Here is a 26,958-nt window from a genome sequence, read left to right on the forward strand (position 1 = left end):
GCTAAGAACTGGATTTTTATCAATATATGAGTTAGTGGTAAACATGCAAATGAATTCATTAAAAGGAACAAGTGAAATGTCACACAGGGAACTCTGCGAAATCAGGAACCGTGTCCAGATTTGGTTCTCATTTATATTAAATCTGAATGTTTGGCTGCCAATATAAACAGGCCCCTGAGACCACAGTCATTATATTCCCATCATCCTGGGGACCCATTTGTGACATGGGTCTTCAATCTAATCAAGAAACAGGTGATATGTCATTAAACATAGTGGCTTTTCTCTGGTATTTCTGCTCCCCCTTTCCATCTCCAGATAAACTTCCCAACCAGCTGGAAACCTTTTAATGCTTGGGGGTTTGGCTGAGTGAAAAGCTGAATTGTCAGGAGGAGGAGAATGGGAAGAAGCTCTGTCCGGGCTCCTGCTTCCCTTAGACAACGTGAACATCTCAGCCTTAGAGACCTGGGTTGAACACGGGTTTAAGTGGTCTTGGAAAAGGGATATTTCTGCTTATCTCGGGACATTTAAAGCAGGAGGCAGAGCCAATGTCCTCTGCTCAGCCATGCCATCTAGGGGGGACACTGGAGGCAGCCTCCAGCCACCTTCCTCACCACAGAAATACTAAAACCTTTTGTGTCTTGTGTGTGTCTTCTGTCTTCTAAATAACTGGCTATAACAAGCTTTTCTTTTCTTTTTTTTTTTTTTTGTTTTTGTTTTTCACTTTTTTTTTAACATTCAGAGACCTTTGGTAAGTTTGTTCAATTAAAAAAAAAATTAAAAATCGAACCAAAAAACCCCAAACCTGCTAATGTGCAGATTTGTAACCCTTGCCCTTTAAACTAATTCCTTTGTAACAGCTTCTTGAGAGGCATGCTCTGCATTTCTTCTACTAACTCCTTTCAGTAGGGATGTTCTGCCCTCTAAATTAATTTCTGCAGGGGTATTGCAGGCTACAAAAAAAAAAGAATAGTAATAACAATTCCAATTAATTTATCTGTATAAAGAGATAACAGCTAAATATAAACCTCCTAACATTGGATAGATTTTTTTTTTTTTGGTCTCTTAGCAACAGTTGTCCTGGAATTCCCCAATTACACAATAGCTTGTACCCTGGAACTGTGATAATTGTGTTCACACCTGCAGGAGGTCTTGGAGTTCCACATCTAACGGGGTTATTGGCATTTTTCAGGAGGGAGACGTGGGGGTGCAGCATTTCCAAATTGAAGCTGTAAATCACAGGTCGGTGGGGAAGGGTTGAGGATAAGAAGAACCCCCCCCACACACCCCTTTTTTGCCCCTCTGGATCATCTCCATCCCCAGAGAGGGCAGGAGCCTGTCTGCAGAGCTCACGTCACGTTCCCTGCGTGTGCCAAGTCCCCTTTTGTTTCTGGAGACGTAGGAATTGCAGCTGTCAGCCCGGATCCGGCGTTTTCCGACTGCAGGAGCCCCTTGATGATTTGCCTGCTTGTTTGGAGCAGAAAGCTGCGTCCAGCCCTCGGGAGAGCAGCTCAGCACACACATGTTCTCACACGTGGCCCTGACAGAAGGTGGGGATGTGTTTTCTGTCATTGCCATGGCAATGGTGACTGTCCCCCTCTCCCTCTTTTCAAGGCTCGGAGGATCCGGAGGCGGCACAGCATGTGGGAAATCAGAGGGAGGGGTGGTGGAGAGCAGACCCCCGTCCTCTGTCACAGAGGGGGACACCTGCACGGGGAATTCTGCCTGGCACCATCTTGGGCATTTATAATCCAGAGACAAGGCCTTTAAGCTGCCTTTTGCCTCTGCTGCTAAACCCTGGGCTGGCCATCTGGGCTCAGGCAGCCTCAAAATTTGCCCTAAATAGGCAGATCTGCAGATCCTGGGAGGCTGGGGAAGGCAGTATGAATAGTTTGCACGTGGCATCTCAGAACCAGCTTTTCCCTTGGAAAATCAGCATCCACTGTGAGCTGTTCCTCCTTTAGTTCTCCTGCAGAGCTGGTGCCTTTGCTCTGCCCTGGACACTGGGCAGCCTCAGGCAGTCCCTGGTGCTCACCAGGCAAGTCAGGTATTGAGCACAGGGGCCTCCCCTCCCACCCCCACGACCCCATTTCAAACCTTACAGGACCTGTCAGAGCTCCTCAGAATAATTAATTAAGTTCACCCCCTCTTCCAGCACCGTTCCTGCTGCCCCTGTGTTGAACATGACGCTGGTTAGATGTGAAACTCCAACGCTGAAAATCTACCATCTGTGTGTGGGCCACCACCCAAACTGCTGCTCTTGCCATGCCAGTTAATCGAGCTCATTCTGACTGAATCTCTGTCCCTCCCACCTCCAATCCCTGGTGTGGGGCATCTTCCTAAACCTCTTTTGCTCCTCACCTGTGTGCCAGAGTTAGACCTGGAAAGCCCGAGGTGCAGTTGCCTGGCTCACCTTGCTCTCCCAGAGCTCTGTCTCCAGGACAGTCTGTCTCCAGGAGCTGCTGACAGCCCATTTCCAGGGGCAGTGCTGATGCTCAGAGGGAGCAGGGAATGACTAACCTGCAGTGACACAAGAAGGTAACACTGCTGTTGTGTCTGTGCTTGCACAGCTCTAACTTCCAGCATGTTTCTCCTGTCAATTAGAGGGAACTTTTCAGGAAACTGCCAGGCTTAGCCAAGGCCAAAGAAGCTTTCGAGTCGTGGGTGATGTTGGGGTCTCTTCCCCTCCTCTACCCTCTTCCCATTAGCCCTGTTCCATATTGGTGCCACAGATGGCAGATTTTCACTCCAGTTTTGAGACAGAAGGATGTATCAGAGGCTGTTTTTATTTCCACTGAACTCAACTATAACCCTTTGCTGCTTTCTCTCTCTCTCTCTCTCTCGCTTTTTAAACCTCCCTGCCACCTCCTGGGTGGGGATCTGCCCAAGTCCTTGCTCTCCCACCTCTTCCAAGCGCTGTCTCTCCAACCTCTGTCCTGAGAGCTAACCAACCTGCTTCATTAACCTTAGCTAGTTCCTAACCCTAACTAGATGCTAACTTTTCTCTAGCCAATGACCTAACCTCTTAACTAGAAGCTGAGTCTAACTAGAGTCTAATCCCTAACACTAGAATGCCTCTCTTCCCTCAGCTCCTTTGAAAAATAAAGATGAACTGTAATCAATATCTCTCTATTTTTACCTTCTATCCTGAGAATGGAGGATTGAACCGCAGCAGAAGGATGAGCAGGGCTGAAGGATAAGGAGGGAAGGGGTTTTTTTTGGTGGTTAAGGCAGAAGATTGGCACGGAGGAGGTTTTGACTCCTGTTCTTGCCTCTGCCACAGACTTCCCTCCGTGACCTTGGGCAAGTTGCTTCACCTCTACCTTGGTTTCCCCGTGTGTAAAGAGGGGTAATAACTCTACTGTACCTCAGTGGGGGAGAGGAGAGAGGGAGAGGCTGATATTTATCATTGAATGTGCTCCACAGCCCTGGCTGGGAGGTGCTGCAGAGTGGCAGCAGTGTCACCCATTGCAGAGGAGCTCTTGCATTTCTCCCCAGGGAGAGGCAACACTTGGCATTGCGGGATCTGCCCCGTTCTCAGGATTGGGGTAAAAACCCACCGACTAAACCCCCTTCTTTGATAAGCTGTGTGACACTTCTGAATGCCCCCGTGAGCAAAAGGACCTGCCGTGTTTTCAAAGGAAGATGGTTTGGTTGCAACCTCAGGAGGTCAGATGGGGGGGACAGTGATTTTTACCCCTGACTGTGGCCTGGTTCACCCACCACAGCGTCACTCCCTCTCACCTGGGAGACCTGAACACTTGGGTTGGGCTCTTAGACACAACAGGAGGGGGTTGGAATAAAATAACCCAAGGAAGATGCAGTCAGCAGGCAAGTGTAGCAGGACTGCTCTCTCCATACAGCCCCCTCCTCACTGGCATTAGGGGTCCCAGAGCAGCTGCAGGAGGTCCCCAGGTAGCCCTGTACCTGTGCAGCAGCCTGGCCTTCAGTGCACAGCACCTGCCTTCAGTCCCTGTGCAGAGCTGTGAAGGATGACTGAAGGTCCTGAGCAGGACATGTACTGAATTTCTTGCACATCTGTGCCAATAACTAAAGTTTGGAACTGGGAATTTGCTAGCAAAGGTGGGATCAAACCTGCAGTTTAATGTGATGCAAGGTATTGGATGTCCCTCTCCCTGTCTGGGCTAACAGGGCCATAGTGCCAGCCCTTTTTTTCCCAGGAGTGATGAAGGTAAATGCAGGTCCATCACATGTTCTGGAAGTAGCAAACAGTAATGTTAGCTGAGAGCCTGAAGATTATCTTTGCATTCTTAGCAACAAAATGGAGCCAGTTTTAAGACTTTCCAAGCCAGGTGCCACAGAGGCTCTGCAAACAGCCAGCTGAATTGGGCTGCTTACAAGGGCACCCCCACCCTGAGCACACCGAGCCCTCTTCAGTGTCCCTGTTATTTAAGATGAGGTAGAGCAGGAAGTTTCCTACTGGGAACTGTCTTCCTTGACTCAGGTCCTTTTCCCACGGGCAGTGCAGGTGTTTGGGGTTTTACAGTCTTTTCACTTATTTTCTTTGTTTCCTTTGCAGAAGGTACACCGATCCGAGGTAAGACACCCCCAGCTCACTCACTCACCCACTCTCCAAACACTTCTCTCCACTCAGATCCCGTTCCATTGCCCTGTGCTCAATACAGATTCGTGTTGTTGTTATGTTTTCTTGTCTTGCTTCACCTCTGGATATTTCTTTTTTTCTACCTGTCTTTATTTTATCTATGGTTATAATGTCCTTTTTTGTTTGCTGGGTGCACTTGGTAATACTGATACTGTTATTCTAATAACGTCTCTGGCTGTGCTGCCTCAGATTTATGGCAGAATTTTAAGAGCTAATCTCTCCAGGACTATGAAGGACTGAAGTTTATCTCGAGCATTAAATGTTATCAAGGCTTGGTAAATACTTAGGACCTTCTCTTGATTGGTGCAAAGTGCTCCCAAACTGCTGATGGCGATGAGAGTTTTCCAGTCCTTTGCTCAGGCAGATCTTCAACACTTACCATCTCAGCCTATTCATTTGTTTGGCTCCAGAGCCTCTTTCCACTTCCTCCCCACTCTCTTACCCTCAGGTTTCTCTGGGAAAGATCCATGGTAAGTAGCTTCTGCACTGTCTCTTTAATGGAGTCAAAAAATACTTGACCTCAAGCTGTCATTGAAAGGCAGAAGGAATTGGGTGTGCACCCCTTGGAAGACCCTGCTTTGGTTTTATCTCCACTGGCACATTTAAAATTCCATAATTCTCTGCTGGTAAAAGCAACAGGAGGTGCTGTAGGTGAGATTTACGTTTTTCACACATCATCTCTACTGGCTCCTGACAAGTGCTGAACAGTCCTCGCCCTCTCTGCAGTGTCACTTCTGCCACTGCCTTGGTCAGCAGAGCTGCAGAGGGCAGGGTGGAAGGGGTGGGCAGAATGGAAGGGATGAGTCCCTACTCCCCTTGGGAAGCTGCCCAGAGCAGTCCATGGTTCCCTTCCTGCCCTGCAGCGTGGCTTCCTCTGCCCTGTGTGCACTCAGACAAGTGATGCTCATGAGCCTTGCAGAAAACCTATCTGGAACCAGTGGGAACAACTCACAGATTTGTCCAAATTACAGAAATTTCTGGGAGAACTCACTGACCAGCTCTCCACCCAAGTGAAGCTCTCTGAGGCAGAGCTGGAGCTGTAATTCCATATGAAATTCGCTCAGCTGGGGGCTCAGTGTGAAGCTTCAGTGAGTTTGGGTTTTAACTCTTGTTATGCTGAAAAGCCCCACAGATTCTTTTGGAATTAATTTCGTTTGGTTTAGTGGTTTGGATGGGTTTTTTTTTTTTTTTGGTTTTTAGTTCTATCTGTTCTGCTTTTGGGAGCTCTGAGGCACAATGGATGCTGGTGGGAGCCTCACTCACACCCCATCCCTGTCCTAAATACTCTCCCAGCCTCACGTCCCCCCATACAGGATCATTCCCACCCACGCACACTCAGAGGAACGTGAGCTCCATGTCCTCCTCATGTGAACACACTGGTTTTTCCTTCCTGAAAAGGCTGTATCTGCAACCAACAATGATCTCATTTGCACTCTTCTCACTTAAGATTTTATCAATACTATTACACCGAGCTGGAATTGTTTGGTTTTCGTATTTAGTTTTTTTTTTTTCCTAGAGATGGGAGTTAAGAGTCTTACCACATGTGAGCTCTGTCCATATCTGTAGTATAATCATGTACTCCTAATACATAAAACATTTGAGAGCCTGTTGAATAATTTATGTAGTATGTATTTCAACTGGAGTTTTGCAGGGATGAAGCCTTCTGAGGTAAATGAGGCAATTTTCTCCCATGTACTTCCATGCTGCATCTCTCTGCATATTTGCTGACAGGAATCTTTAGTTTGGGCTCTGGGTGTATTCTTGTAGCCTGCAATAATGTACAGGTTTAAGAAAAACCTTAATCCTTTTGGCCCAGATGATGCAAACCACGCAGGCAATTCTGAAGTTCCAGTGCAGTATTTACGGGGTTTTCCCTTGGGAATATTTGCTATCAGCGAGGTGCTTTGCACAGGGACTCAGTAGGCTTCCTGGGAAGCAGGTATTTGAGCACAAAACAAAGGCAGTGGTGATAGAAATTCCCCAAGCAGTGGGTGACAAAGCCTTTCGCTTTTATGGTCACTGCTTCAAATTGAGCAAGGGAAAGTCAACTGCCTGCTGATGGATTTCCGGGGCTCACGGTAATATGGATTATTGAGGCTGATTTCGGGAGTTCTGGTGCAGAACACCTGCATTGCAGAAGCCACAAAACTTGGTGCTTTTGCTGATGGGTTCAGGACAAAGAGTAACTCCTGATAGAGCAGGGGGGGATTAAATTTTCTCCTCACGTTGGGTACATGTCCAGCCACAACACTGAGCCCAGCCACGAGCCGATGCCCACAGGGGCTCGGCGTTCCCGGCCTGCATTCCCAGGGAGGAAACAGCAGAACACTGAGGCTGTTGCAGTGTCTTAAAGCAAAGTGGTGATGATGGTGTCTGTGCTGCGGTGTTCTTCTCTCCTCAGGTGGGCTGCAGATCGAGAGCAGCGAGGAGACCGACCAGGGGAAGTACGAGTGCGTGGCCAGCAACAGCGCCGGGGTGCGCTACTCCTCCCCCGCTAACCTTTACGTGAGAGGTAGGGAGCACATCGGCTCACTGGCACACACCTCCCTCCTCCCCGGGCCTCCCTTGTCCCAGCTATCCCGTTCCATCCTGGCCCCGAGCAGGGGAGATGCTGGTGGTGATCCCGGAGCCTGCAGAGGGATCCCGCTGTGCCCCCATTTCCTCCCCGCAGCCGGCGGCTCCTGCTGCCCCGCCAGCACTGCAGGGCTGTGTCACCCACAGAGGAGTAAAATGTGACCCAAAACAGTGCCCCCCAAAATCTGCCAGCGTCAGCCTGCAGAGCCCAAAGGGGGAATGAATCACTTTGGCTGCAGAGAGGCCCTAATCCCCCTTTCTCCCAAAGGATCCCCTCTCTGGAAGTGGGAAGGTTTCAGTTCTGCTGGTGTGGGTGTGAGAGGAGGGGAGGACCCTCTCAGCCCCCTCCACAGAGCTCTGTATCCCCAGATCTCACCAGGTTGCATTGTCACTGCTCCCCTCAGTCCCAGCTGGTTTTCCCTGTGCCAGCAGTAAATTGTCACTGGTTCCTTGGGAATGAACACTGGGCATGGAGAGCTGGAGAGGGCCAGCCCTGCCTCAGTGACAATCCCTTCACCCATGACAGGGGGAACAGATGACAGGGGGATTGGCTTCTGCTCGATGCCCCCTCGATGTTCTCCCACCCCTTGGGCCAACAGCTTTCTCCATTATTTTAATCTCTCTGACCTGTAATATTTCGTGTGTAGCTTTGGTTTAACATCTTTCCACAGCAAAATCCCTTTTGGTAATGAGAGAGCAGGGCTGGTCCTTCTCGCTTTTTTTGAAAAAAACCCCAAAAAAAAAAACGAAAAAAAAAAAAAAAAAACAACCATTGGGAGGAAAAAAGAAAAGTTACATCCCAGCAAAGTGTTCCCATTTCCATCCCATCGACAGAGGAAGCGCCTCCCACCTACACTCACGTTACTCTGCAGCCCAATGCAGAGCCATGCTCCTGTGTGCACTCCTTTCTCTCTCTCTTTCTCTCTCTCTCGTGTCTCACGCTCACTAAATCACATGCACATGGAGAGAAGGCTTTTAATAATTTAATGTTTCCAAGCTAAATTTTTAAAATAGCCTTTTGTGGCCAGCTGGAAAATTGCGTTTGAAATTTTTTTGCCCCGTCGCCCGGGCCCCGAAATTTTGGGAACGTAAATCTGGATCTGATACTAATTCAGGGCTGGATCCTTTGCAGGCAGCTTAGCTGGAATGGTTTGGGTTCTTTTTTTTTTGAAAAAAAAAAAAGCAGGAAAAATGTGGGGATTTTTTATTATTCTTTTTTTTATAAATTTCCTCTACTTTTCTGGCCACTCAGAAACTACCCAGGAGACAAAGGTTGTAACATGGTGTTGTCTCCACACCTGGATGAGTGGGCTCCAGGTATAGCCCTCTTTCTATCCCAGTTAGCCTGTGTGTACCTGGGCCTGCCTGAAACCAGCACTAACCAGCTGAGAGAGTGCAGAAAACAGCGGGTACCAGCTCGGCCTGTGGTTTGGGTGTTTTTCATGCTGTTTAATTCCTTGTTTCTTGTGTGTTAATATCGTGGAAAGGTAACAAATTTCTGAAATGGATTTGCTTTGGTGGGAGGGAGAGTTCATGCACATTTTTCTTCCCGTTTTTTTGTTTTAAAAGAGTCTCGAACACTCCTGTGTTTCCAATTGACTTGTTTCTCCCATAACATGCTTGTCTCTATAGACCACCTGGGATAGGAGTTGTAAGTTTGAACATTGCAAGGAAATGGTTTGGTTTGGTTTTGCTTTTCTTTTTCTCCTTCTAATTATTTCTTTTTTTTTTTTTTTTCCTTATTCAGTCCCGTGGTGGAGTCAGTGTGAGCAGGGCTGGGTGTGGGGCTGGTGGGAGCACGGGGGCCGGGGGAGCGGAATTCCAGCCTGGGGGCTCCTCCGTGTCGGGTCTCCTGCCCGGCACAGGCTCCACTCCCCCTTCTCTAAGGAGCAGAAGGACTTAAAGAAGGGAGAATCCTTCTTGGGGTCAGCACCTCTGTGGGGGCTGATTCTGAGCTAGGATTGCTCCCAGCCTGACCTCCATACGGAGCTTGGTTGGTCTTAAAGGTACCCAATGGGATGGGAGGGGGAGCGTTAGGAAGGCAGGAAAGAGGGTCGTTACTATCTTCATTTTTTTTTCCTTTCCTTTTATTTTGGTTAAGAGAAAAAAAAAAAAATCAATCAATTTGCAGCTGACAGCCTTGAGAAGGCCTTTTTTTACTCTCTCTGTGTTTCCCCTATTTTTCTCTTCTCCTCATGTCATTGTGTTCCGCATCAAACCCCCTTAACATCCCTCAGAGCTACGAGAAGGTTGGTGTGGTTTTTTTCTTTTTTACTTTCTTTACCCACATTTTTACATTCGTAAGAGAAAATAAAAAAAAATAAAAAATGAAAAAAAAGTGAAAAAAAAATTATAAAAAAAAAAAAAAATGAAAAGAGAAAAAGCAAGAAATCTTTAAGATGAGCGAGACCCGCGCGTTCCCGGGTCTCGCGGAGATGAGTTGAGTTGCATTGTGGGCCTCTCTATGCATCCTTTGGTAATGTTGCTGAGTTCTTGCACTTTTTTGTCGTCATGGTTACCTTGCCGTTTGGACATTGGGCCTGATGCATGATAGGAGAATGTAACGAATCTTCTTTGCATGCCACTTTTTAAATTAATTCTGAATTATTTTTTTTCGAGATATAAAATATGTACAGTTTTTTGGTTTTCTTTCCGTTATACGATTCTGGTTTCTTTGAAGTGAATTTACTGTTACTTTCCAAATTTTTTTTCGGTTCTGTTGGGTTTTTTGCTTTCTCTTGATTTCCTGTTTCTGTTTCGATTGGTTATGCTGTGCTGTAGTTTATTCCAAACGCATTGTGAGAAGCCAGTGTTCCTGCCCACCCGGTGGTAACTGAACTCCTCAATCCCTCCAGGAGGAAAGGAGTCACACAGCTCTAACGCCTGTCCATGGAAGCCCTGCTATTTGGGACAAGCCTTTGTTCTGGGGGGAGGGAGGGATCTGGGAAGTGGAAAAGATGGTGAGAACCCAGGGGGGTCGTTCCAGGAGTTAGGGCAGCCCCCGGGTCACGTTATTACTTACGTGTCTCTCGAGGTGTGGCTCTTGTTCCACATCCTGCACACGAAGCCAAACCCTGATCCCTGCTCCGAAGGGATTCCCCAGCAACGCAGAGCTCACTCACTGGGAACTGCCCATTTCCCTCCAGGAACACCAGGAGCTCACCTGCTCTCAGAAAGGTTCCTGCTGTTCCCAAACCCCACGGTGTTGTCTCTCCTGGAGCACCCATGTGTGCACGGAGAGCCCCATGGCCAGGCAGTGCCCAGCTCCTCGGCAGAGCCTGCCAGAATTCCTTGGAGGAGGGTGACCCCTCGTCCTGGCAGGGAAGGGCAGCCAGGCAGCTGCCTCCTGGCTCTGCCTCTCCATATTTTCCTGCTCCCTTCCCTGTCATTTATCCATTACTGCCTGGTAAAGGCACCTTGAATCCCAGCCAGGTGCAGCAAAGGTAGAGCCCTCCTTCCCAAAGGAGCGTGGGAAGAGAACTGCAGCTGTGGCAGCCACTGGAATGGGCTGCTGGGGCATATCTGGCACCTGCAGCTACTGCAAACAGCCACCAGGAATCTGACCAGTGACATTGGAGCTGAAAATGCCTCTTTTCCCTCTTCTCATCTCCCTGTTTATCCCCACGAAGCCCCTGTTGCCTCCCATGTGTGCATCCTGGGCCACATGGGAGAGGGAACAGGGGGTTTGCAGTGTGTCAGTGGTACCCGTGGTGCTTGGTGCTTTCCCTGTGCAGAACTGAATGCCAACCCTTTCCCTGGATATGCCTTTCCCTCTGCCCATCAGTCCTCACCTCAACCAGCTACCAAAGGAGTGGCTTTCCTAGGGCACAGGTATTAAAGCTGTGTGATTTTTGAGAAATCCAGTGCAGTATTGACACAGTATCTGTCTCTCTCTTGCTCTATCTCTCTCTTTCTCTCTGTCTGTCCTTCTCTTTTTTCTTAAAATGCTGAGATTTCAGTGCTCGGACCCTCAGTGCTGGTATTCTCCCCTCCCCCTTTCAAGTCTCTCCCCCCTCCCCATAGGTACGAGGGTTCCACTCCGAAATGCTGCGCTCCTGGGAATGTCTTTGGGAAGAGACCAGCTGTGGCTCTTCTGACTTGGATGCCAACATTAGCCAAAAAACAGCCCCCAGCCCCAAGGCTCTATTTAAACACAAAAAAAAAAAAAAAAAAAAAGAAGAAAAACGGCTTGTTCTATATTAAAAAAACAAACAAAAAGAAAAAAAAAAAAAAGAGAAAAGGAATAGTGTTCCAAACGAGGTTTTCCCATCCCACCTCCCTCCTGCCTAGGACTAAAAGGTGATAATCACTCCTAATTACAGGATTTTCCTTCATGACTAGGAGTTTAAGTTTCAGGATTTAGGTGCAATTAAAAAGGGATTTATACACCATTGGTTTTTATTTGTTTATTTTCTCTTTCCTAAAGTATTTCTAACATGGCCAAACCGCACTGCTGCTGGTAGAACCTCTTGTGATCTGAGAAGGTTTGAAGATTAAATTCTTCCTTAAAAGCCAATAAAAATAATAATAATAATATCAACAACAATAAACTCAAGCTAAATGGGATGTAGTCATGCTAGGCTGGAATGACACTGGGTGAGGAAATAGAGACTTGATACCTGGCTAGAAGAGCTTGTGCTTTGCTAAAGTTACAGTCTCTGAGCAACCTGGTCTAGTGGAAGGTGCCCCTGCCTGTGGCAGGGGGTTGGAACAAGATGATCTTTAAGGTCCCTTCCAACCCAAACCAGAGGCATGGTCTTGAAATTATTGGGTGAGGATTTGCCTTGTGTTTTATTATAGGTCAGATCGTGCCATGGTCCAAAATAACAGAGAGTCTTCCAAGAGGGAATATCCAAGGTCAAAGGCAGAGGTGTCTTTCTGGAGACCCATAAAAGCAGGTCAGAAGCAGGTGAGGTGAACTCTGCCACCAGCCTAGGGTGTATGGAAGTTTCTAGGCTGAGCCAGTTGTCCAAGTTTCACCTGTAGGCAGTGAAAAGAAGGACACATTTCTAGTGCAAGTCAGCACACCCTCAGGTGGAAATGCTGATTTTATGGGAGCCACACAAGTCACCTGGCTTTCAAAAGTCCTCAGATGCTTCTCTGTATCCCTAGGGACACAAATGCCATCAAACCTGTGGCCCATAGTGATTGTAGGAAGGGATGGATTTGAAATCCTGCAGCTCAAGAGCTGTCAGTCCGTGGTGGTGTTTGAGAGGCTCCTGCCTCTCCTTGCACAGCCGTGGCTGCCCCATCCCTGGGAGCGTCCAAGGCCAGGTTGGACAGGGCTTGGAGCAACCTGGTCAGGTGGAAGGTGTCCCTGCCCATGGCAGGGAGGTGGAACTGGATGACCTTTAAGGTCCCTTCCAACCCAAACCACTCTGTGGTACCTGATGGTATTTTACCTGAGCCTCAGGGAGTCCCCACATGTGGAGCTCAGTTACCCCAGTGAGGACAAGGATCTGCTCATCCAGGACCTCTGGCCATGGATGTTTTACCCCCTGGAAACAGAGCCATTTGCAGGTCTCCTCTTCATTTGGAAAGCGTGACTGCCACCTCAATTGCTCTGTTTTGATCCCAACAAGCAGCTGCTTGGCTGGGGATGGAGCACTGTGTGTAAGGACCACGTGTCCCTGTGCTCCTCCATATCCCAAAGGGAAGGAGGAATGAGCCATGTGGGCTGTGCTTTGGCGTCCTCTGACTATGCAGAGCTGCTGCTGCTGGTACAGGACGTGTTGTCACGGTTGAATTTACCAAAATTAAAATTTTTCCCCTTTTTCACGCAGCGGGGCCCTGTCAGGAGATACAAAAGGCAGCAGTTGGGATGCTGCAGGGATAATCCTTTTTTCCTCTCCACTCGAGCTTCTTGTGGCTCTGCTCTTTACCAGCCCAGGGAGCTGTAAATGGCTCAGCAGGAATTTAAACCAGCCCAGTGCTGCTGTGCCTGCTCAGGCCCTGCCTTTGCTGCTTGTCAGAGGCAGCTCAGTGCTTAGTCACCCCGAGTCAGGTTCTGCAGTCCAGGGCATGCTGAGAACATTCCCAGTTATTCTCAAGGCTCTCAGGAAAACCTCAACTCACTGAGAGGCCAAAGATGAAACCAGGCCAGGGCTAAACACGTAGGAGCAGAACAAGTAGAAATCAAACGAAATAAAACCCACAGAAAATGCAGGAATAGTGTGCTGAGCACCTCAGAAAATAAACTTCAAAATAGATTAAAATGTGACTAATATAAGCAATAATTTAACCTCTAGCCTGGGTTAAGTTTGACTCATGTGTAATTTGACCATCAAACCAGAGCTGCTGCTTGGTTCCAAGTGGAACCAGTGCTGAGCTATTCCCTTTCAATGCCATTTAGAGGTTGAAGGAAATAATTCCACTTGCACTAGAGATTTAACAAATAGCCATGAGGGCAAAACAGTCATTGGTATTTTAAACTGTAGGAATTTTAAGACCTTTTTAGACTAGACTGATAAATTCTTGAATGGAAAAGGAGGGAGGCAGACCCACCACTGGGTTGTACAGCTGCCTCTGCAGTGCCCAGTTTCCAGGTGCTGGAATTTAGGGATGGAGAATTCTGGGATAGTTTTTCAGGGTTGTTTTAGCATTTCCATGGGTGGGGGAGCGCCCTGTCCGTGTTTGGGGTGTCCTCAGCTCTGAAATTCTAGTTCCAAACCAAACAAAGCAAACAAAAACTTCACTGTGTTTCTGCAGAAGGATTTCTCAAGGGTATCAGGAAATGGAAATGGATACAAAAAGCCACCCCCCCCCAAAAAAAAAAAACAACAACCAAAAAAATTCAAAACTGTGTATATATCTATGTATATACATGACTATCTCTCTATAGAGGGCACTTTGCAGGAACACTGTGCTGTACTGATCTCGAAATCTCTGCCTGCCTGTGTCTCTTACACCTTTTGCATCGCTGTTCTCTTTGTTTTAGGGGAAAAAATTAGATTACACCTTGTCAAATTAAAATAACAAAAACTAAAATAGTCGAGTCTGTGTTTAAAATTGCAGAGCTGCTTGAAAAACAATTGGATTTCGATGATTTTCTGTTTAATCCTGTAAAAAGCAACAGGAAAAAAAAAAAAAAAAAGAATTACGAAAGACCAGAGATGTTCAGCCAGCCTGTCACTCAGCTAATGTGGTTTTTTAAGTGAAAAGTAACAATTATTGGGAAGGTAATGGATTTCCTCCAGACCAAATCCAAGCCTTGGGCTCATTCTTTATTTATCTACCTGTTTACTCATTTATTTTTATTTACCATGAAGGAAATGAGGAAGGAGATGGGCATGAGGAGGGGAGTATCTCGTCCTGTGGAGGGACGGAGGTCGGAAATCCAAACCCAACAGCGTTTGGCCCCAGAGGAACGAACCTGGAATTGGAATGGGAGAGGGAGGAGGAGGCAGAGGCGGCTGCACGGACACGCAGGGGCAGGGACACACCACCTTTTGGGAGGGGAGGACAGGTGTAATCTAAGCTTCACTAATAATGTAGAGGCTGCACATTATTTTGGCACCCTTTCCCTACCCCCTCCTCATTTTGGAGCAAGACGGAATGACTCCTGTCTCACCAAAATGGCCAATAATGTCCGCCTTCTCACCTCATTTGGAGCAGCAGCTTGCTGAGTGTCAAAATGTTCAATACCATTTGGTTTTGTTTGGTGCTTTCAACCAGTCACTTCACTTTCTTTCGTTTCCTTTTCCCAATTAATTTCTTCTTTAAGGTATGAGAACGTGTTTTCACTTTGAGTTGGTTTAATGTGAATCGGGGTTTGAAGTGACGGGTTCTTGTCCAGAACGTTTCTCCTTTTCCCCACCTCGCTCCTCCTCCAACATTGCTTCTCCCTGAGGGAATCTGGAAGGGGCTTAAAAAGTGCAACTGGTGGATTTCCTCAGCACAAACTGGTTGGTTGGTCCTCAGATTTCTCTCACTAGCAGCGTCCTGGGAACGCATTTTAAGGATGATGGATTCTGGTGTTGCAAATGTCAACCCTGGATCTCACAGTGTCTCTTCCGACCAGGTCTGTAAATCTGTCCCTTGCAAAAACACCTCTCACCTTGTGGACCTCTTCTTTAACAGAGTGGTGGTGGTGGGGAACCTTAACTGTGCTGATTAAGACCAAAAGAGCCAAAAATGCCACTCACACAACACAAACTGGGTTAACCTCTGCCTCCGTGAGCAGCAACAAAACCAATTGGCTTTCCAAGGGTGTGAAAAGTTATGGATCTGTTCTGTTTCTTAAAAAAGCCCGATTTGGGGTGCAGATTTGCAGTGTGAAATGCTCATCCAACAGCCAATTAAACAGACTCATAACTAACTGCACTTCAGAAATCTCCCTGTGCCTCAGAGGTGGCTTCTCTGCATCGAGATAATTCAACTTGCATCCCAAACGTCCAGCTCCTGTCTTGAAATCTGGTTCTATCAGTAAGAAGCTGTATCCTTGTTTGAAAAAAGCTCCTGGGAGTTTTTTGGCCATGGAAAATGTCTGTTTGTGTGTGCCTGCTTGTGTGTGTGTGTGTCCGTCGGGAGCTGCTGCACATGGAGCATGAACGTCCGTGTCCGCATGCGAGGTCGGCTTCGTAACCCAGGTCTGACAAAGCTGTCCTGGAAACCAAAACATCCCTGGAACTCAGGGAAGGTGCTTCTTGCACCAGGAACTGGGAGAAGTGTTAGAGAAATGTCTGTAAAGCGAGGCTGCTGCCCTATCCCAGTGTTTCATTTCCAGACAGGGCAGTTCTTTTCTTCCCGGTCCTTTGAAAGTGTTGGAAAGCAAAATGGAAAAGGAATCTCTTTCACTACGTTTTTTGCCTGTAAAATTTCCCTCTTTCAGCTGCTGTGTGTGACACCCAGCAGGACCCAGAGCTGAAATTGGTCTTGATTCTACCCTAGCTGCACTTCCAGCTTCCTTCCCACCACTGCTCTCTTCCTCCTGGACCTTGTCCTAAAGGCTGACCCAGAGATTCTCCCCTTGACAAATTCCATGTCACCAGCCAAATCCAAGTGGTGCAGCAATTAAAATAAACAGGGGCATGGTGGTGGGGAGCCAGAGATGAACCCTGTAACTACTGTGGTTGTCACAGCCCTGAGCTGTGGCAGGGATGTATCCAGGGACTCTCTGAGGTCTCCAGCATTTAACTGGAGTTATTTTCCCATCCTAGACCGGTGTGTGGATGTTGGTAGACTTGTGCACACACAGGAATGTGTAGCTTTTTTTAAACCAGGATGCACCAGGGAAGTGCTGCTGCCTGTTTTGGGCTCACCTGAGCCCTAATCCAAATTAAACCAGCCCCAAAGTGCCCTGTGACCCCACGGAGCTGACCTGCACCCCTGGGAGCTGTGAGGAGGAGGGGAGGGTTTGCTCTGCAGTTCTTTGGGAGCTTGTGTTTTGTGAGTGGATCTCTTTCTTCCCTGCCCAAAAACCACAGCCAGGAACAGTCTGCTCCCTTCAGACTCCGATTCTCAGCACTCCGCCCTACATCAGATAATGCTTTTCAGTTATTAAATTCTGGTTTGTTCTTCCTTTTTCTTTTCTTTTCTTTGTTTGTTTTTGTTGTTTTTTTTTCCTTTCTCTTTCGGTTCGGTTTTATTTCTTTGCGATTAGCTTCGGTTTGAATTAACTGTCTTGTTCTGTTCCCATGACAACTCAGTGTTTGCATCCCACCTGCCGTTGTTTGTTGCTGTTGATGCTGTTTGCTGACCGGATCTTGTCCGGATATGTCTCCCCATTCCTCCTCACCTTTCCCACCTTGCCTCCCCCTCTCCAGAAGGTTACATGCCAGCCCCTCCTCTAAAGAGTCATCCCCACCCCAGATTTGTCTGCATGTTGACCCCACTTGTTTCTCTCCAAGTTCTCTCCATCTTGTCTCAGACTGTGACAGGTGTGGTTTTCACCTGGCTCCATTTTCTGAATTGTGGTACCTCCAGAAGCAGTGGGAAGAAGGATGGAGTAGGAAACAGGGATGTACCCTCATTTTTAGGGCTGAAAGGCCTCCGCAGTCACAGGAGGGAGGAAGGAGCATGTTGCCTGATCCTTTGAGCCAGTGCTGGTCCCTGAGGTGGTAAAAAGCCCTCCTTACACCTTTCTCTGGGTAGAAAGTCACCTTCTAGTGTCAGTGGCCAGGTGAGTTTGCAGTCTCTCCCTCCACATGCTAATTCTTTCCCCAGCTGAGGGCATGCCACCCATTATCCCTGCAAATCCATGCATGCAGGAATTCTCCTCTGCCATTCCTGAGCTTCCAGTGCCACAAATCTGGAAGTCTTCTCTTCCTTGCCTCCCAGTACTGGTTCCTGGCTACTGGTACCTGCAGAAAAGAGTCTGACAGCCCAATGGGGAGACCAGACCTTGTGTGAAGATGTCCCTTGTCACCTTGCAGGACAGTGCAAGGGCTGTAGTTGGCTTTTGTTTACCAAAGCCCCACTAAATGGCAAACAGCCACTAGCTGTCCTGGCAGCGCCCTTCCCATTGGAAAAGATCCATAAAGCTGAGTGACAGCCAGGGAAGGAAGATAAATACTAGAAGACCCCAAGACATCAGTTCCAGGGGACATCTGAAAGCACTGGGACTCGGGAGGGGTGAGGGCAGGCTCAGCTCTGCTGTCCTTTGCTTTTGCATGAGGCAACGGCCACTGAGCCCTAGAGAGGTTGTTCCAAAGTTACCTGGGAATAGGACAGCAGGGACAGGTGGTTTTCAGGCCCCCAGCACTCCAAACTCTCCTGCCCCCTCGCCCACCCTGCCTGAGGGAGTTCCTGCATGGCTGTCCCTGGAGCTGGAGGAATCCTGCACTCCCACTCCCCTCCGGCTGCTGCTGTTCCTGCATTTTTCCCGGGTCCATATCCTTTTGTCTTTGCCTGTGGGATGAGACCCTGCCCTCAGCTCCCTCCCTAGGGCCTCTCTGATCCACACACGTTCTCCTTTGCCCATTCTCCTGCTTTTCCCCCTAAGGAAAGGGCCCCCACAGTTCCTCCAGCCAGCCTGGGTCGTTCAGAAAATGGAGCCAAGGAAACCACAGCCTCCCCCTTTGCGTCCATGTTCTTCCTGTGTAAGGTCTGGAAGCTGCATCCACCTCTCTGCTAAGGAGATGCACAGAACATGTCACTGTTTTCTCAACGTTAAAAGTTTCATTACCTTGTTTTTCTTATTAATTCTATTCTATTTATTATTCCGCCAGGGCTGAGATGTGACAATGTGAGCCACCACATTGGGTCACATCAGCTAGAAAAAGTATGCAGCATTAAAGTGGGTTTCCCCCTTCCCCTCCCTCTCTCTCTCTCTCTCTTCTTTCTCCCTTCCCCTCTTGTTCTCCTTCTCCTGGTCTTCCTTCCTTTCTCTGTCGCTCACTCTCTATCCAGTATCCATGTGGGCATTTGCTAGCCGCCCAGAAATTATATTTCTCTGCATTTTCCTCTCTCCTTCTCTCTTTCTCTCTCTCTCTGTCTCTCTTTTTTACCTATTTTGCATGATGTTTGTGACTCTGAGAGCTGCATCTATCGATGGAACCGTGTCAGATCTTAAAGAGGCTTCGTTAGGGTTTCTATACCCGAAAACCACAAAAATTTCATTAGAGTTTCTCATCTTTTCCACACTCTCTCTCGCTCCAGGGGGACTGTGTTCCCCTGGATGCTTCTCACACGCAGGCACCAACTAAATTCTGTCCCGCTCCGGGGACTCCCTCTCCTCCCTTGTTTACCACTTTGCCTTTTACTTCTCGAGTGGTGTGTCTGGAATTTGGGGATGTGACACTTCTCTCTTTGTTGAATTCTCTGGGTCCAACAAGGCAAAACGTTGAGAAGTTTCCATCTCCATCCCAACCTTCTCCTCGCCCCCACCCCACCTCTGCAGCATCCCTGGGTGGGAGAGGGCCCCTCTCTGGAGACGGAGGGGGCACCTGGACCACGCTGGGCCGTGGTGGTGGACGGGCTGTTCCCTTTGGGAGGAGGTGATCCGGGGTCAGACTCCACTGGGAAAGGGGAGGAGCAGGTTCCCGGGGTGTGGAGCGGGGAGCTGGGGGCCCCAGCGGCCACGGAGGAGATTTTTGGACGCTCGCCATGCCAGCTCTTGCCAGTAAAGATGAGAAATTGCTAATAAATTTTTGTGTATTTATCTGTGCTGTGATGGGTCTAATCTTGATCAATGGAACCCTGTTGCTATGAAATATCGCTTTTATGTCTATATTCTATATATTGTTTGTGAAGTACAAATTTATTTGGAGTTTAGTTTTTTTTTTCGGTTTTCGATTTTTTCATTTCTTCGTTTTTTCGTTTCGTTTTTAATGAAGGAAGAAAATAAACGATGACAAACCCCATCTGTATTTAAATTACCTTTTGCTCTTTTTTCTTTTTTCTCCCTTCTTTTTCTTTCCTTTCTTTCTCTCTTTTTTTTTGTTTTGTTTTGTTTTGTTTTTTTGTTTTTTTTTTTTTGTTTTTACTTTATTTTGCTTTTTCGGTTGTTTTTTTTTTTGTTACCTCTGTGCGTCTCGTCCACAGTTCGCCGTGTGGCCCCTCGCTTCTCCATCTTACCTGTCAGCCATGAAATCATGCCCGGGGGCAACGTCAACATCACGTGCGTGGCCGTGGGTTCGCCCATGCCCTACGTCAAGTGGATGCAGGGAGCGGAGGACCTGACGCCCGAGGATGACATGCCCGTGGGCAGGAATGTCCTGGAGCTCACGGACGTCAAGGACTCCGCCAACTACACGTGTGTGGCCATGTCCAGTCTGGGAGTCATAGAAGCCGTTGCCCAGATCACGGTGAAATGTAAGGGAGCGTGAGCACGGCCAGAGCGAGCGCGGGGGCCCGGCTGCACGCGGGGGAGCGGGCACGGGGCGGGGGGCGCGGGCAGGGCACGTGGCAGAGGGTCTGAGCATGTGGGCACAGCACACCCGGGCACTGTGCCTGTGCATGGGAGCGTTTGTGGGATGTGGCACGAGTGGGAATGTTGGGTCCTGTGTTGTCGTGTGCCTGCACGGGGAGAGCCTGGGGCTGCCCGAGCTGCACGAGAGGAGTGTGGGGGCACAGTCCTGCATGGCCAGCTGCTCGTGCACGAGTGGGTGTGTGCATGGAGAGGGACACGGTCCTGCATGGCCAGGTGTGTGTGTGCATGGAGAGGGACACGGTCCTGCATGGCCAGGTGTGTGTGTGCATGGAGAGGGACACGGTCCTGCATGGCCAGGTGCTCGTGCACGAGTGGGAGATGGAGAGGGACACAGTCCTGCATGGCCAGGTGCTCGTGCACGAGTGGGTGTGTGTGTGCACGGAGAAGGGCACAGTTCTGCATGTACAAAGGTGCTTGTGCACGAGTGGGGGTGTGTGTGTGCACGGAGAAGGACACGGTTCTGCATGTCCAAGGTGTGGGAGATGGAGAGGGACACCGTGGCTGCATCGTGGGCGTGTGGGTGCCTGGCTGCACGTGTGCAAATCCACGTTTTGCTACCAGCCTGTGTGTACATGTGGAGGTCCGTGGCCATGGGCAGGGACACAGACTTGTGCACCCCCAGTGCCGTGTGCTGCGATCTGTGCATGTGTCCTCAGGGATCCCACGCACAAGGAAACCCACAGTGAAGGGGAAGCTGGTGGCTTGAGACCTTCCCTCGCTTTAGGACACCTGAGGTGTTTGTTGTGAAGAGAAGTGTGGCTCCAATCCCTGCATGCTTGTGTCTGTCCTGGCATATGAGGCTGGCTGGGCACTTTGCAAGGAGCCTTGGATGGCTTGGAGCCTGCATGCCATCCTGTTCCAAGGTTAGAGATTCAGCCAAGGCCCTGAGGATCTCTGGCATGTGAACCCTTGCAGTAGAGCTTAGTTCCAGCATCTTAGTGGCCGTTGTTGCCTCAACAAGACGGGGAATAACCCCAGCTTCCAGCTAGTGATTCCCAAGAGGAGCACGGGTGCCATCTTCAATCTATTCTATCCTCAGCAGGGGAGTATTAAACCCAAGCAGGAAGCCCCTGAGGTTGGGTGAGTGTAGAGCTCTGTGTGAGCTGGTGTCTGCTCCGAGTGCTGGTGTTGCCCACGAGGGATCTGGGAGAGACGGGGTGGGAAAGGATGCGGCGGGTGGGGGATGAGAGGAGAAACACACTGGAAAAGGGGAGGGATAAAGAAAAACAATTGTGTTGTATCAGTGATCTGCCTGAGGAAGGTCTGACAGGAGAGATGAGCAGGGACTAGTGATTCTTGTCATGACACTCATCCTGAGCTTCTGCACAGGGAGTGGGCTCTTGTGCCAGCAGAAGGATGCCTGGGGCTGGACTCAGGTCCTCTTTATTTTCCTGAGTGTTTCCTTCCTTCCCTGTCTTATCCTCTCAATTTAAAAAGCTATTGTGAAGGGTAGATGGCTTCTGCTTCCAACTCTCCCATCTCCTCAGATAGGGAATCTTGCCCTGCTGGTGCCTTCTGCCTTTTGTCATTTTATTTGAATCCTGTTCTTTCTTACGTTGCTGCATGTGAGCATCCACAGCTCTCCAAGGCAGAAGATGAAAGGAGAAATCAAAGTTTTATTGGTCTAGAGAAGACTGGCTTCAAAGCCAAGTTGGACAGGGCTTGGAGCAACCTGGTCTAATGGAAGGTGTCCCTGCCCATGGCAGGGGGGTGGAACTGGATGGTCTTTAAGGTCCATTCCAACCCAAGCCAGTCTGGGATTCTGTGGTAAGATGAGGTTGGAAAGGGTCTAAAGAGTGTAGTGAGGACAACACATAAAGCTTGAGGACAGGTAAAGCTAGAGAAGACTTAACACTTGCTGTTAAAGCTGTTGAGCATCGTGCAGTCCCCAACAAGCTCCAAGGGGAGTCATCTGGCTGAGGGAGAGGGAGATGAGTATTAACACACCTTTGTGGCTTCAGAGGAAGCACTCCCAGAATTTATGGGGCTTTGTTCTGAGGAGCTCAGCCCACGCTGTGCCGCTGCCTCCTGCTGAAGAGGGGGAGGTTCAGCAGTGGCAGAGCCGTTCGGAACATCTGAGTGTGTGCTGGGAAGGAGCTCCTGCGAAGCTGCTTCCCTTCCCTGCCATGTGAGCCGGCGGATGTGCAGCTGAAGTCTGAGCTAATGATTCCAGATGTTTAGCTGAACGCCTTCCCTTTGATGGAGCAGTTTAAGGAGGATAATAGAGTGTATAACTAGGTTCATAATATTCCAGCAGCACTCTCCTGAGCTGCCGTGATTGGTGCTGTGCCTCCGGCTCCCGCAGCCCTAACCAGCCCAATTAGGCACCATTTCAGCATTTGTGTTTGTTTGGTTTTTTTTAAATGCCTGTTCTTCCTGATTCTCAGCACTTCCCAAGGCTCCCGGCACTCCAATGGTGACAGAGACAACAGCAACAAGTATCACCATCACCTGGGACTCTGGAAACCCAGACCCCGTGTCCTACTATGTCATTGAATACAAGTCTAAAAGCCAGGACGGGCCGTACCAGATCAAGGAGGACATCACCACCACGCGCTACAGCATCGGGGGGCTCAGCCCCAACTCCGAGTACGAGATCTGGGTCTCTGCAGTCAACAGCATCGGGCAGGGGCCTCCCAGCGAGTCGGTGGTCACTCGTACTGGGGAACAAGCTCCTGCCAGTGCCCCCCGGAACGTGCAGGGCCGGATGCTGAGCAGCACCACCATGATCATCCAGTGGGAGGAGCCGGTGGAGCCCAACGGGCAGATCCGTGGCTACCGCGTGTACTACACCATGGAGCCCGACCAGCCCGTCAGCAACTGGCAGAAGCACAACGTGGACGACAGCCTGCTGACCACGGTGGGCAGCCTGCTCGAGGATGAGACCTACACCGTGCGGGTCCTGGCCTTCACCTCCGTGGGAGACGGGCCCCTCTCCGACCCCATCCAGGTTAAGACGCAGCAGGGAGGTGAGCGCCTGTGTCACTGCCTGGGTTGCAGGAAGGAGAGGTGTTGGTTGGGTTTGGAGGTTTAGATTAGATGTTGGGAAGAAATTCTTTGGCTGTGAGGGTGGGGAGGCCCTGGCACAGGTTGCCCAGGAGAGCTGTGGCTGCCCCATCCCTGGAAGTGTCCAAGGCCAGGTTGGACAGGGCTTGGAGCAACCTGGGCTGGTGGAAGGTGTCTCTGCCCATGGCAGGGGGTAGCACTGGAAGATCTTTGAGGTCCCTTCCAATCAAAGCCTTTTTATAACTCTAAATGTCTTTGATAGACCTTAAACCACTCACTGCCCAGGCAGTGGTAACACTTTGACTCTCCCTGAAGTACCCAGAACCTACTTTGTCAGAGATGAGTGGGAAACGAGCCTTTTTTTACTCTTTTCTGCAAGAGGAGCAAGACAAAGCCCTAATTGTCACAGCAGATGTGCTGAGCTGCAAACACGAGGTGTTTTATCAAAGGCTGTCACCCAACATTCTTTTCAGTGCTTGTGGCATGGGGTGCTGGTGAGGAAACCCTGCATCCTCATGGGCTTCCTACTTCCAGAATCGTGTAATACTGGGAATTAATGCGAAGGGCTGTGTTCCACACTACTGAGAAAGAGGAATATGATCCAGTGGGACACTTCATCTCCAGCAGCTCTGCACATGCTGGAGTCCTGCAGTGGGATTTAACTCCATTGCTTTAGAGGCAGGACCTGCCCACACTGCAGTGTGGCATTTTGCTGCTGACGTGCTCTTCCCACACAGGCTTTGAAGAAGAGAGGGCAGGAGCCTTCTAATTAGCCAAGCTAATGTGTTTCCTCCTGTTTCTTATCTTGCCTCCTCGGCCCCATCCGCTCCTTCTCCGTGCCAGTTCCTGGGCAGCCGATGAACTTCCGAGCAGATGCCAAGACCGAGACAAGCATCGTGCTGACGTGGAGCCCTCCACGCCAGGAGATCATAGTGAAGTACGAGCTCCTCTATAAGGAAGGAGACCACAGCAAGGAGGTGAGTCCAGAGAGGGGCAAGGCTGCGGCTGGGGAGCATCCCAGCCCCTCCATTCCCAGCGAGAGGGGAGCAGGGCAGGAGTCTCTGGGCAGGGTTCACCTCTGCTCCTTTTCGTTTGGTTTTACTTCTTTTTCTCTTCCCGCCTCGCCCACCTCAGGTGCTGAAGAACTTCGAGCCGACGACCTCCTTCACCGTGGAAGGCCTGAAGCCCAACACTGAGTATGTCTTCCGGCTGGCCGCCCGCTCGGCTCTGGGCCTGGGGGCCTTCACCCCGGAGGTCCGAGAGCGCACCTTGCAGTCTAGTAGGTGTCTCTCCTTTTCCCACCCTTCTCTGAGGGGACGACAGTCAGGGAGCCAGAGATGGTGGGCACAGGGGTACGGAGCTGGGGGGGGGATGTTGGCAGTGCTGCGGTTTCGCTGCGGGGATGGGTGAGGGGGGCACACCCTTTGGGACCTGCTCCCTTCTGTCTCACTTTGCTGGTCCAGGTAGCTGAGATGTGAGCGAGGAGCATTTTGGGGGGTGGTGGGGGGCCGGGTAGCACCGTCCACGTGGGGTGGGAGCAGCGAAGGGCTCGTGGTGCTGAGCATGCTCAGGGAGGACAGGACCCACCAGCCTGTCCCCACGCAGCCCGAGCAGCAGCCGTCGGGAAGGGGGGCACAGGCAATGGAGCAGGGAGATGGTGGGGAGTCGGAGGGAGAGGAGAAAGGGAGGTGATATTCCCAAGTCCAACGTTTTCACCGCCCTTTGGGGAAGCAGTCCTCGTGCTCTTTTCCGTGAGCAACTCCACAGCTGTGGGGAGGAAGATCTGCTGGCCCAGTGAGTGCTGGGAATGGTCCCGTTTGGGCTCCGGCAGAGTGGGAGAAAGGAGTCATGTGGAGGCAGGGAGGGGGGATATTGATGATACCAGGATGCAACAAAACGTGCTGGTTTTAGTTTAATGGATTGTCTCCCTTTGCTGTTGCCCCGGGGACAATAACCCTGGATGGCAATATTTCAACCTGGGCTTTTCACAGATCTTTGCTTTTAAATGAGGTGTTTTTTCACTGCATGAGTGGCTGTGGCAGCTGTTCTTTGTGTTTTCTGTCTCCTCTCATCTCTACTAAATCACTCCGCTGCAGTTTGGAGTAGCCGGGAGCAGAACTAACTCAGAAATGGCTCTGGTCACCAGTGTGAGGAGGGAGAGCACCCACTCCCATCCCTCAGAGTCCCTAACAAGGGGGAGCAGCAGGCTCTGGGCTGGGCTTTTTAATTGTCACATCCTGCTGTCTCTCTCTTTCCCCTTCTCCTTCTCTTTCTGTCCTCTGAGGAGTGGGAAGAAAGGGGAGTCTGTTTCTGCACAGACAGAATTCCTCACTGGGGCTTTCTCAGGCCTCCACTCCATTCAAAGATTTTTGTTTTCTTCTTTCCTTCAAATGTTTTTCCCCTTTTTTCCTTCTCTTTTTTTTTCTCCATACTCTCTCTGCGTTTCATAGGAAAATCCTTTCCTGACTCTGCTGCACATCTGCTGGTTCTGATCCCAGTGTGGTACTGTCAGAGGGAGCATCACTGTGGGAAGGGGGAAATGAACTGAAAAGACCTGAAAAATAAGTGTTAAACTTACACTCTGCTTCTGTTTTCCAAGGGGTTTCTCTCCTTGAGGTCTGTGGGGATGGGAGGAAAAGAGGGTCTGGGATTTGTTCTTTCTGGTTCAATAAAACAGGCTGGAAGAAGGGTGTGGGAGCTGATGGCAGTAGGGCTTAGTGATGCTGAAAATTTGTCCCTAAAGGGTGAGGAGAAGGGGATCTGGGAAGGGGGAAGGCTTTGGGGCTTTTTCTAACTTGGCACCTGCCCAGAACAGGGCCGGGTTTCTCTCTCTGTAGCTCAGCTTTCATAGGGAGAGTTCCATAAATTTTAACGCTCTTAAGAACATCAGCTGGGAGCTGTCAGTGTCCTGTAACACGGTGAAACATTTTTTCCTGGCTGGCTGTTGGAGGAACGAGTCAATTCTCCCTGGTCCAGGCGGCATCCTTCGGCTCACAGACCTTCTGGCTCGGGACAGGCTTTTGTGTCTTCCCTCCGCAGCTCCTTTTCCGTTCAGCTCCTCCTTGGCCCTCTCCATGCCTCTTCTTTCTTTTCTCTTCTGCTCTCTGCTTGCCTGCCTGCATGCTCTGCAGCCTGATGAACCTGCTCTCTCTGTCTGTCCCTTGCTGGGTGATGTCACACCACGATGGCATCTTGTCCCTGGAATGCCAGGTCCCCCTCCCAGCCCCCTCGCTGCTCCCCCCTCCCCGCATGTTGCAGCCCCCTGCACTGCACCCCCCTCCCTGCACCTCCCTGTCAGGGTGGCTCCTCCTGAGCATCATAACCAAAGTAAAATCCATTAAACTAAAGGTAAAGTATCTTTTTCTTCTTGAAGTAGCTGGGTTTTAACTCTTCAAGTACCAGAGACGTAGAGTGTAAAACAAATTAACAGAACTCTCATGGCTGGAAGAAGCTGGTTTGCCCTTTCTGATTAGCCATGACCTTCCCAGGGCTCCCTGGCAACTCTTCCTACTTGGAAATTTCGGGGTGAAAAGCGTGGGCAGCAGACAGGGGTGGCAGGGTGGGTGCTGTGAGGCTGCATGTGCAGGAGTAGAGGAACAATGGGGCTTTCTCACCCTCTGTTCCTGCCTAAGAAAGGATGTTCCCTCCCCCCCATTAGCTCTGCTCTCCTTCCCGTCCCCCTTCCTCACAGTACATGAAGTGAATGAAACTTATCCAAAGTCTATGGTACCTAAAGGGTTAAAAAACATGATATATTGTACAAGGTCAGTAAGGGTCATTCTTGTGGCTTGGACAGTCAACTTTAAAGCATGTAAAAGATGCAGCTCAGGTGAGTAACTGGCTGGTCTCAAGCAGATTCACAAATACAGTCCACCCTGTTGCTGCA

The 26,958-nt window shown here is 49.7% G+C and overlaps 1 protein-coding gene across 13 annotated transcripts in view; it reads left to right on the top strand.

Annotated features, from left to right (window-relative positions):
- Window positions 1–26,958, top strand: part of PTPRS (protein tyrosine phosphatase receptor type S) — a 165,924-nt gene that overhangs the window by 95,243 nt on the left and 43,723 nt on the right. For 7 of the 13 annotated variants that reach the window (XM_039382823.1, XM_027724504.2, XM_039382821.1 and 4 more), the window contains 6 exons: window positions 7,023–7,133; window positions 9,433–9,444; window positions 19,679–19,948; window positions 22,454–23,035; window positions 23,916–24,049; window positions 24,207–24,351. In XM_039382823.1, the coding sequence (XP_039238757.1) occupies window positions 7,023–7,133; window positions 9,433–9,444; window positions 19,679–19,948; window positions 22,454–23,035; window positions 23,916–24,049; window positions 24,207–24,351 (1,254 nt within the window). Of the gene's footprint in view, window positions 1–7,022; window positions 7,134–9,432; window positions 9,445–12,505; window positions 18,417–19,678; window positions 19,949–22,453; window positions 23,036–23,915; window positions 24,050–24,206; window positions 24,352–26,958 lie in introns of those variants that run through there. The other 6 variants (XM_027724506.2, XM_039382820.1, XM_027724510.2 and 3 more) reach the window with 2 other exon arrangements.

Source organism: Pipra filicauda, unplaced genomic scaffold, assembly GCF_003945595.2.
Source record: "Pipra filicauda isolate LSUMZ 115617 unplaced genomic scaffold, ASM394559v2 scaffold285_size1263560_pilon, whole genome shotgun sequence".
NCBI lineage: Eukaryota > Metazoa > Chordata > Aves > Passeriformes > Pipridae > Pipra > Pipra filicauda.